Source organism: Chanodichthys erythropterus, chromosome 19 (genome assembly GCF_024489055.1).
Source record: "Chanodichthys erythropterus isolate Z2021 chromosome 19, ASM2448905v1, whole genome shotgun sequence".
In the NCBI taxonomy this organism is placed as follows: Eukaryota; Metazoa; Chordata; class Actinopteri; order Cypriniformes; family Xenocyprididae; genus Chanodichthys; species Chanodichthys erythropterus.
In genome coordinates this window covers 18,943,927-18,955,498 of record NC_090239.1, presented here as the reverse complement: position 1 = coordinate 18,955,498, position 11,572 = coordinate 18,943,927, and the positions used below count along the sequence as shown (strand labels likewise).

Sequence of the window (11,572 nt, the reverse complement as noted above, 5' to 3'; positions counted from 1 at the left end):
ATGTTATGCAAACATGCAAAAAAGACCAGTATGAACAAAATATGGTAGTAAAATTCATTTAAGACACTTACGCTGAGCCTTTACGAAGGTCGCCGTTAGGACGCACAATATACATGTAAATCCCCGTGTAAATCGATTCATGTTTCACTCTGAATCAGAAGTCAGAAGTTTACTTTCTGGATCCGACTATTAAAATTGCTAATACTATCTCTATAATCAAACCTTAGTCAAATATAACATCCGGTTCCCAGAAGATACTAGTTTTCAGCATTATGACATGTAGGCTAATGATCGAAGAGAGATCGCATTTCTATCCGATTAAAGGCGTTCTTATGTTTATATGCCTACATTTAGCTGTTTAACACCTGTTTGATCGCTAAGAAACGTTTAAAAGATTTCCACCCCAGATGGGACTCGAACCCACAATCCCTGGCTTAGGAGGCCAGTGCCTTATCCATTAGGCCACTGGGGCGTGCGTCATTCGGCGGTAACTGGTAGCTTAGGAAGATGCCGTATAAATGTATGTTGTGTATTAAATTTTTCTTAAATATAAATTATATATGTGCTTTAATATATCACATCTAAAAAGATTCTGATGCACATACTTAATAGATAATTATTACTTCTATTCAGATACACTTTACGTATTAATCGGTGTTTGTGTTTCAGTTCACTATTTTAAACCTTTGTAAAAAAATAAAATTAAATATTTAATTTTTTTTAATTATTTAAATAGTGGTGTATTCACTACGAGCAGTAATGTCATAACAGTCAAAAAGTCATAACAGGACTGTTGGTGCTTTTATTATGAAAAACGTGACACCGGCACTTTCAAAGAACTGCCGCCTCCATGTGCCTCCTGTTGTGATGGTTTTTCTCTAGTTATCTGCTCTCCTCCGTTAAAACTGAGTCCAGGTGTAAGGTAAATATTCTTAGGAATAAAATTCAGTATGATTTTTCTTTTATTCATTTAACTAATGTTGCTGCGCTTGAATGGCTAGTTTGAGTTAATGGGTGAGCCAAGAAGCTAATTCTCTGAGCTAGCCTGAGCGCTGTGTATCAGCCATTGAAGCAATGAAGATATTAGCACGTTAACATTGTGGGACAACGTGAGCTCAGCATAATCTGTTTTGGGTTTATCGAAATGCAAGGTGCAACAGCTCATTTTAAATTGAACACTTTTTCATCGTCGGTTTTCTATTTTATATGTATAGTGACAGGCTAGCATATTGAGCTAATGTTATAGTTCTGTTAATGAGTTAAAAAGTGTGACTGTATTTATGTGAATGTGTAAATTCATATGCTTGCGAGGTCTAGAAGTTGTTTGAACTTTAGTTTCTATGTTGGTACTATATTTTTGACACCTGTTCATGTTTTGAAAACTTCACTAGTACATAAAGCAAAGGGAACGCAATGGCCTCTGGAGATATTGCTCAGATTACAGAGGCTCTGGCCAAGACTCATGTTGGAGAAGTGGAATTAAGTTATAAGGGACGAGGGCTGAAGTTGGACAATGCTGAGTCTGGTGAGTAAACCTCTCTGTTAGCAAATGTTTACGTTTGTCATGTCAACACTCATAATTTTCCCTCCTTTTCTGTGATGTTGCAGTGAAAGAGATGGTGCAGGATATTGAACAGTTTCAGGGTCTGCAGTCCCTCAGATTGGAGGGAAACACATTGGGGGTTGAAGCAGCACAGGCCATTTCCAAGGCTCTTGAAGCTAAAAGTGAATTGGAGGTACTTTTAAATGGCCATTAGACAATTTTACTCTGATCTGCTTTTTTTGTATTTAATATTTTTTTTCTACTTTTTTTTTTTTTTTTTTTTTTTTTTAAAGCAATGTCATTGGAGTGACATGTTTACAGGTCGTCTTCGCTCTGAAATTCCACCTGCTCTGGTAAGAAAATCTCCATCTCAAAAAGTCCAGTTATGTGTATTTGCTGTGAGTAAAAAGCTTGTTCCCCCCAATAATTTATTCAAATTTTCTAGAAATCATTGGGCAATGCTTTGATGACATCAGGGGCCAGACTGACTCAGCTGGACTTGAGCGACAATGCCTTCGGCCCTGATGGTGTAAAGGGAATTGAAAGCCTCCTGAAGAGCTCTGTGTGCTATACCTTACGTGAGCTCAGGCTTAATAATTGTGGCATGGGCATTGGAGGGGGTATGGTAAGTTTAGGCTGAAATAAAAGAGATGCAACTTTTTAAAGATTAACCTGTCATCCTTCGGTTGTTAGTGAGATGTTTTTAACATGTCAAATCTTTTTGAAGCTCATGGAACAGAGGGAGTGTGTGATTTTATTTATTGATGTATTTTCTTAAAGGTCCTTGCTTCTGCATTGATTGAATGCTATAAGCAGTCCAGTGCAGCTGGCTCCCCCCTGAAGTTAAAAGTCTTCATAGCTGGACGTAATCGGCTGGAGAATAATGGTGCCACTGCACTTGCCAAAGCATTTAAGGTATTGAGACAATGCACACACACACATACACATGGGCATCGGAACCATTGTATGTAGATGGGACAAGACTTACTCACTTTTTAAGACCAATAATATTGGACCCACACACTTTAATCATCTCAAAGCTGCATTAACACTGCAGCTGCGTCTCATTTCGGAGGCTGCGTCCTCCGGAGGTCGCATGTAAAGGCTGCAGTAAGCTGGAAAAAAAACATTCTGATATTCTCAGATCGGTTTCAAGCCTCACTCATATGTGGAAATAAATCTGATAGGCTATAAATCAAATATGTCTATTTGCACCTACCGTGTAAGCGGACAGATCGGATATTCCCCTGTTAAAGCAATTTGAGTGTCTTTTTTTTTTTTTTTTTTTATGTCTCGTGGTACAGATATATCTGTTACAATTAAAACATCTCTAGTTGACTAGCAGAGTATTAATTACATTTGTTTGTGTTAAATAAGAATTGCTCCATCCTCGTTGCCGCTATCAGTGATGGCAGCTCGTGCACAGACACACGCTTCAATCTGTTTGTGTTGTGGAGACACTCTTGTTTGTTCTGGTGAAATAATAAAATAAAATGCACACAAACATGTCCCTGCTCATGATATAAAGTCAATGATGAACACATTTGCTTTTAATGAGGGGGAAAAACTACTAGGGTGGATTAGAACCCAAAATCTCCGACATGCTTGGCAAAAGTTCTACCACCAAACCATTAGAACATATGAATGTTCATAGTGGATCAGTGTACTTAAAGGGTTAGTTCACTCAAATGAAAATAATGTCATTTATTACTCTCATGTCGTTCTACACCTGTAAGACATTCGTTCATCTTCGCAACACAAATTAAGATATTTTTGATAAAATCCGATGGCTCAGTGAGGCCTCCATTGAGAGCAAGTTAATTTACACTTTCAGTGCGCAGAAAGGTACTAAAACATAATTAAAACAGTTCATGTGACTACAGTGGTTCTACGTTAATATTATAAAGTGACGAGAATACTTTTTGTGTGTCAAAAAAACTAAATAACAACATTATTTAACAATATCTAGTGATGGTCGATTTCAAAACACTGCTTCATGAAGCTTTATGAATGTTTTGTTTCAAATCAGTGGTTCGGAGCACCAAAGTCACGTGATTTGACACGCGACCCGAACCACTGATTCAAAACAAAAGATTCGTAAAGCTTCATGAAGCGGTGTTTTGAAATCGGCCATCACTAGATATTGTTGAAAAGTTATTTTGTTTGTTTTTTGGCACACAAGAGTATTCTCAGCGCTTTATAATATTAAGGTAAAACCGCTGTAGTCACATGAACTGTTTTAAATGTTTTAGTACCTTTCTGGGCATTGAAAGTGTAAATTAACTTGCAGGCAATAGAGGCCTCTCTGAGCCATCAGATTTCATCAAAAATATCTTAATTTGTGTTCCGAAGATTATTTTCATTTTTGGGTGAACTAATCCTTTAATCACTGTGGTAAAGAATCAGTACTAATTAATGATTTTGATGTCAAAATGAAACTATCGCATTAAAAATGTTTCTATGAGTTGTCTTGATAAATTAGATTAAACTCATTACGTTTGTATTCTGGACTCATCTGCTTTTCTATACATAGTATGCTTTGTTAATAAATTGTGTGCAGAGTTTGGTCTTTTAATATCACTGTATTAAAGGGTTAGTTCACCCAAAAATGAAAATAATGTCATTTATTACTCACCCTCATGCCATTCTACACCCTTAAGACCTTTTGTTCATCTTTGGAACACAAATTAAGATATTTTTGTTGAAATCCAATGGCTTAGTGAGGCCTGCATAGGGAGCAATGACATTTCCTCTCTCAAGATCCTTTAATGTACTAAAAACATATTTAAATCAGTTCCTGTGAGTACAATGGTTCAATATTAATGTTATAAAGTGAATAATGGATCTTGAGAGAGAAAATGTCATTGCTGTCTATGGAGGCCTCACAGAGCCATCAGATTTCAACAAAAATATCTTAATTTGCGTTCCGAAGATGAACGCATGTCTTATGGGTGTAGAACGACATGAGGGTGAGTAATAAGTAACATTATTTTTGGGTAAATTAACCCTTTAATGCATTAAGCCATGTTAAGAGTTTTCACGTTAACCGTGTAGTGTAAATGGAGGTATCGGATAAGGGTTAATTTTAAAAGATGTAATTGATTAATGAAAAGGCACCAGAATGTGCAGGAAATGGCATCTATTCCATTAAAGATTTTCTGGGAGATGACCCACTCTCATTTTTGTTGGTTGGACAAAACACAAACATGGGTTGGACAAAACAATCTGAACCCCTATTGTCATAGGGGTCAATAATATTGAGTAGGCTACAGTGGGGGGGGGGACATGTTGCAAAAAATGTTGCAATTATCTTTTGTGTATAAATTTATTGGCATACTTTGTCTAGGTTGCATGCCAGAGTAATACAAGTTGTGTTTATCAGAGGACAGTACAAGAAATTGGTGAAATGTGACTTGTCAAACTTCAAAAGAGGACAAAATGTTTAGCAGGAGCATCTGTAATTTACCAGCCCCATTGATTTGGTGTTTCAAGAGCAACAGTATCCACAATTAAGCCTGTGTATACAAAGCACGGCAAGACCTCATTAGTAAAGAATGATAGGGACCTTTCAGAGAAGGATTGTGTCCAAACAATAGAGAACTACTGCAGCAAAAGTGACAGCAGAACTCAATATCCACCTTAAAGGGTTAGTTCACCCAAAATGAAATTTCTGTCATTAATAATTACTCACCCTCATGTCGTTCCAAACCCGTAAGGAACACAAATTAAGATATTTTTGATGAACTCAGAATACAGCGAGTACAGTTTAGAAGCTATATTAAAGACAAATGGTGGTCCAACACCTTATTAATCATGAGATATTACTTATTTTCCTCGTGTTCACATTATTTTGTCCAACCCTTGTGTGTGTTTGTTCATACATACATATATAGATAAATGTATGCACACACTATCATAAGGTTAGGGTTATAAATGTAATACTTCTATTCAGCTAGGATGCATTAAATTGATCAAAACAACAATAACAATAAGGACTTTTACATTGTTACAAAAGATTTCTATAAATGCTGTTCTTTCTAACTTTCTATTCATCAAGGAATAGAAAAAAAAAATGAATGAAAAATGGGAAAAAAAATTCACAAGCACAACTGTTTTCAGCATTGATAAGAAATTATTCTTGAGCAGCAGATCAGCATATTAGAATGATTTTTGAAGAATCATGTGACACTAAAGACTGGAGTAATGATGCTGATAATTCAGCTTTGCTTAGTTTGCTATCAGAGGAATAAAACATCTATTCAATTATAAAAAAAATTGCAAGAATATTTCACAATATTACTTTTTTAATGTGTAAGCGTAAGAGACTTCTTTCAAAAACATTACCCAGTGTAATAAAAATATTTTATGTTCCTCTTTTGTTTGACACTTGTTCTAACATTTGTTCTGTTTGTCACAGTTATTAGGCAGTCTTGAGGAGGTCCATATGCCACAGAATGGAATCAACCATCCTGGTATCACAGCTTTAGCCACTGCCATGAAGCACAACCCAAACCTACAGGTCCTCAACCTCAATGACAACACTTTCACTAAGAGAGGATCGATAGCCATGGCAGAGGTATGTTGTGCAATCAGACTCTGCATTATGTCACAATTTTTTTTTAATATGGTTAGAACAGGTGTTTATTATTGGATGTGTGTGATTTCTTCAATTTTCAGGCCATTAGGCATCTCCAGTGTCTTAAGGTCATCAATTTTGGAGACTCTCTGGTACGCTCAGAAGGTGCTATTGCAATAGCAGGGGCCCTTAGAGAGGGACTGCCATTACTCAGGGTTAGTTGACGCATGATACCAACATTAAATTGAGCTAAAACATACACAAACATTTCCATTCAGTGACTAAACATTTTAGGGGTTTTGTAATAGGCATTCTAAAAAAATTCTTGTGTAGGAGCTGAATTTGTCATTTGGAGAGATTTGCGAAGCTGCGGCTTTGGTAGTTGCAAAGGCTGTTCAGGGCAAAGCTGATCTGGAGAAACTGGACCTCAATGGTAAAGTATTTTTGCTGTCACAGTATTTTATTATTACATAAATAGGCCTCACTCAAACCAGAATTGTTTTATAATTATTTAATATATATATAATATGTATTCTTAAAAAATGTTGTATGTATATATATATATATATATATATATATATATATATATATATATATATATATATATATATATATATATATATATATATAATATATATTTACATTATTTAATTTGATTATAAATGATTAAAATAATATACTTTTTTGAGACAGAAATTGTTTTGTTGTTGTTATGTTTTTCCCCACCCTCCCTCAAACCCCTTAAAATTGAATGGGTGTTTTTCACAGTCCACTATTAGTCATTTTAACAAACGTTTTTCAAAGCATGAAATGATACTGACAGGTTTAAAATGCAAACTATACTGAAACATGCTGCAAAAAATTATCTAGATCTGCGTTTCATTCAGTGACAGTTGAGCTAGAAAAAGAAAGATGGCATCTAAAAGTTGCGGTTTCTGGTCAGTTTGTGTATAAATGAGTTTTTGACCAACGTTTTCCTCTTCTGATCTCATTTCTAGCGAAAAATTACTATTATAGTCATTAAATATTTATGTAGTTCTCACCAAAGCTCACTCTATTTTGCTGTAGATCATTAAACTGTTATGCTGCCTCAGAAGTCTGTCAGAAATCCATTTCGTGAGGTGCCTTTGTGCACAAATTCAGCAAGTTTTCGGATGCAGCCGCTGTGATACTTGGATTGGATGGCTGTTGTTTTCAGTTTTTTCTTTGCATGTTGTATCTGTCCCTATTTTAAAAAAACATAAGTACCCCCAGACCACCTCCTACAGGTAGTCTGGTTTGGTACTGCAGTGCACATGACAGTTTTAAATTTTTTTTTTTTATGCAAACATGTTTCAAGCTAATTCGCCAGTGTGAAAGCCCCCTTAATAATAACATGATCTTGCATAGTTTAAACAGTTTCTCTGTTCAGTTGAATTCATGTTTGTGTGAAAGTCAGTTATTCTGTGGAAATTTGATCTTGTCTGGGTGCTTGTTTAGGTAACTGCTTTGGAGAGGACGGCTGTGAGGCTCTCAGGGATGCGATGGAAAGCATGAACATGGAGGAGCTGCTGGGCTCCCTCAGGTATTTATCTGGGTCTTCATAAAAAATGTAGCTTGTTTCTCATGTGCAAATAAAATGAAGGCAAATGCATGTTTTGCTGTATTTTGAAATATCACACTGAGAGTAATGAAAAATGTGATTAATACAGTGATGATGAAGGAGAGCCTGATGATGATGATGAGGAGGATGATGAGGAGGAAGATGATGAGGAGGAGGAGGAGGAGGAGAGGGACAAAAGTGATACAGAGGAAAATGGTGTCAATGGAACAAAAGATATCATTGAAGAAAAGGTGATCCTAGCAAACATCTGCATGCCAGAATGAACCGCTAAACCTGCCAATAGCTGCTTATCTATTTTACATTGGCAAACCACTGATTTTGACTTCTCCACAGGAGGAGCCTCACTGCAGTTCCGAGCTTACATCCTTCCTCATCTCTCCATCGGCTGAGAAACTGATGTCCCTTGGAGCCAAAAGGATCCTGCTCATTGAGCAGGTATGGAGTTGAAAGTCCAGCTGTACATCAGGACAGTTTAACTTGTTCTCCAACCCGCTGAAATCATTTTCTTTCTCTTTTTTTTTTAGGTTGATGTTTCAGATGCTAGTAAGGTGTCAGAAGTTTTTCTCAAGATCTCCTCAGTATATAAAGATGAACCGGAAGTAAAGCAAGCTGTTTTTGAGAGCACTGGTATGAGCAACGTACTTACTGCCATTCATGGGATAGTTTACCCAAAAATGAAAATTGTCATTTACTCATCCTCATGTCATTCTGATTACTTTCTTTTGCGGTGCACAAAACAAGATATTTTAAAGAATGTTGGTAACCAAACAGTTCTGGGGCCTCATTTATAACCGTTGCATTTGCACAAAATGGGCATAGAAATATGCGTACGGAAATTTCCATGCATTTATAAAAAAAATGCCATAAATATGTGCTAGACTCTTTACTAGAGTGAGAAAAGTAAATGAAGTAAACAAAATGATTTTAAACAGTTTTCATTTTGATATACAAATTTGCATTAATATTCCACTTTCATTAATGCGATAAGCTCTGAAATTACATAGTCATTACGCATAAGTTAAAAATAATAAGAATTTAGAGTTGATGTGCTACTTTTGATCACTTTCCCTGTGACGCGCTGTTTTAATGACAGCGAGGAGGGCTAGGCGCATAATAATTCCTGCAGATATCATGTGACAAAATATTTTTAGCGAGAACAATGATCAGTGATGCGCACTTACTTTGATATTATGGCAGACACTGCTGCATTCGGTGGTCGAACGGTCCATTGTCCAGTATGAATAGGTCCAATTATAATAGCTTACTGTACAAACGCAGCCGCATGGTGTTGATGTCGTGTGAAGGCATCTTCAAACACTTATGAAAAATACCACTGTATTTGAAGGATACAACTTGAACATTTCATTTTTAAAATACTTGGTCAGTGACGTGCCAAGTCAGACAATTTTATTTACACTGTTTCCACTGAAAATAGCCTAGAAACATCCTAAAAGATATGTTGACCTTATCAGCAAAAATGCATAAATTTGATTTGATTTGAATTGTTTAAAATAATTAAAATACTATTTGGCCAGTGGAAATGAATGAATCAACTCTGTTCTAAAAACTGAGAAGTGTTTTATAAAATTTTGTCTTTATGGATATTTTGATATATTTATTATTATTATATTATTATATATTTAATATTTATTAGCAATGTAATGTGTATGGCACAAATGGCATTTGTAGTCCGTATCTAAAATTTTCCAATGTCATTTACGTTTAACAGTGTTAACCATGGTGTCGCGTGGATGGAATATGCATGGAAATGATATGCAGATGAGGTCATGCATAGTACAACTAGACGTTGTTAACTCCATATATGGTGATTTCAGGGAGGAGATGCACGTTCACACAATGTTCTGCTGATTGGGATATATAAAGGGATTTTTGCACAGGTTCTGGCGTACGCATGGTTTTATATATCTGAAAACGTCTGTGCTTACGTAGAATCCAGCTTTTGTGCATACGTACACTTTTAGGATGAAATCTACTGAAAGTTTTATAAATGAGGCCCCTGGTGACTATTGACTTCAGTTGCTTTAGAAAAAATAAATTAAAAATATCTTCTTTCATGATCCATGGAAGAAAGAAAATCATACAGGTTTGGAACAACATGAGGATGAGCGCTTATTACTGAAAACGTTGAAAGCCGTTGTTATTAAAATCAGCTGTTCATCTTGTTTCCCAGATGCCCTGTTGAGGAAAGCCTTTTCCAACTCCCACTCGCAATCTTATAATTTTATCTCCTCACTGATAGTGAACCTTGGACTTTTAAAGGTATCACACTCTTGACATGATGTTCAATTCAGATTTTCTTGCAATTCTCACCATTTTGTCAGTGTTGTTTATTACTGCTGATTTTCTTTCCAGAGTGAAGATAAAAAGATAAAGAAGCTATCTGTACTGCCTGGACACTTGCTCGCTTTGGAGCACGCAGCTGCACAGGAATTTTTCCCAGCTGATCAGGCTGGCATTCTGGAAGCATTTTTGTCACGGTTAGTATGATGTATGTCTAGACTTGTTGCATTTTTCTGACTACCTGTACTATAATGATATTGATACATTAAGCTTTTGTATTTGTTTTGTTTTTCAGAAATGGCAAAGTCTTAGAATCCTGCTGCAGTGCCAGAGATGCTCTCAAGACCACATTGGTGAAAAGGACCACTGCTTAAATCTTAACCCCCAATACAGAGCCACTGAAAATACATAATACGGGTCAAAAAAAAAATGGATAGGATACATGAAACTCTCTAAACTAATGATCTAGTTTATCTTTGGTCAGTGCATTCTGGATCAATTTTGGCATGCAAATCTCAGACAACTGTAAAGTACAGTGATGACTAGTGCCTCATGATGACGAACCCAAACTGAATTTCCTTACAGATGAACTGTAGACAGTTAGAGTAGCTTTGAATAAGATTGTTGTGTTCTTTTGTCTCTTTTTAGAAATATGTCTATTTTTATACATAAAAGGGAAAATAGGAAAAATGGCACTGAATGATAATTAGGGCTTAATTATCGTGTAAACCTTAAATGATTATAATGTTACAGCTATGAAATTTCTGAAGTCATTACTTAAAACACACACGCACACTCAACATGGATCCCTGAGCATGTTCACTCTCTCATGCCTTTGATTAGATGTGCCATATTGTGAAATAATGGTGGTGGAATTTGTTTAAAACCAAACTCGTGTGTAAACACCTAAGAGTTTTTGGATTGAAGTGAAGAAAGCAGTTAAAGTGAAGTGAAAAAAAATGTTGAACATTAGTATATTTAATAATACAACTGGTATGCACTGAATATTATATTTGCAACATTCCAATTTGTTGGTATTAAAGTTTTTTCTTGGGAGAAAAATTGTGTCGCCTGTGTTTCAGTGTAATGTTCACCAACCGTATTTCATGCTGTTACAGATGTCGTCTTGTATGGTTATACAGTCCTGTAGGTCAGGACAGCTCTCACTCCATTGCGCTTTTACGCAACGCCTGAGTAACACAAATGCCCCGAGTTCACTGAGCCTTGAGGACTTAGGCAAACCTGTCTGGCGATTTTCTCAGTATCGTAGTTCTGAAAAGAATATAGGTGTTGAACCCCTGTCAGGGAACCTTCTCTCCTCCAGTGGTTTATTTATGAGAGACTGAGAACAGTACGCGTCTTTGTGTGCAGCAGAGCAGCGGTCTGAAGTCTCTTGGGACTCAACGAGCATATTTCGCATTTGGAAAATCAGTTTCTCGGCTGCTTCGTTCGCGGTGCCCTTTTTCTCTTTAAAGAAACTGAAACAGTTTTTAATTATTTTTTTCCTCATTTATTCAAGAGGTTTTTTATAAGTTGACTATTGTTTATG

The 11,572-nt window shown here is 36.1% G+C and overlaps 1 protein-coding gene and 1 non-coding gene across 2 annotated transcripts; one reads left to right on the top strand and one right to left on the bottom strand.

The window, feature by feature from the left end:
• Positions 1-399: 399 nt before the first annotated feature.
• On the bottom strand, positions 400-472 carry trnar-ccu (transfer RNA arginine (anticodon CCU)). Its single transcript has one exon. It is a non-coding gene; the product is annotated as a tRNA-Arg (tRNA).
• A 350-nt stretch (positions 473-822) lies between these two features.
• Positions 823-11,075, top strand: rangap1b (Ran GTPase activating protein 1b). Its single transcript, XM_067369295.1, has 16 exons — positions 823-922; positions 1,392-1,525; positions 1,609-1,736; positions 1,837-1,896; positions 1,989-2,168; positions 2,324-2,458; positions 5,961-6,119; positions 6,221-6,334; positions 6,453-6,552; positions 7,599-7,683; positions 7,811-7,952; positions 8,056-8,157; positions 8,247-8,349; positions 9,914-10,002; positions 10,096-10,220; positions 10,319-11,075. Exons 2-16 carry the CDS (start codon positions 1,414-1,416, stop codon positions 10,395-10,397), a joined length of 1,713 nt encoding a protein of 570 aa, XP_067225396.1. The 5' UTR covers positions 823-922; positions 1,392-1,413; the 3' UTR covers positions 10,398-11,075.
• The last annotated feature ends 497 nt before the right edge of the window (positions 11,076-11,572 follow it).

Excerpts from the sequence above, each read along its gene's own strand:
- rangap1b (XM_067369295.1), top strand. The coding sequence starts at position 1,414 with ATGGCCTCTGGAGATATTGCTCAGATTACAGAGGCTCTGGCCAAGACT. Across the intron at positions 1,897-1,988 it reads CTGAAATTCCACCTGCTCTG|AAATCATTGGGCAATGCTTT; the intron begins GTAAGAAAATCT and ends CAAATTTTCTAG. Across the intron at positions 10,221-10,318 it reads CTGGAAGCATTTTTGTCACG|AAATGGCAAAGTCTTAGAAT; the intron begins GTTAGTATGATG and ends TTTGTTTTTCAG.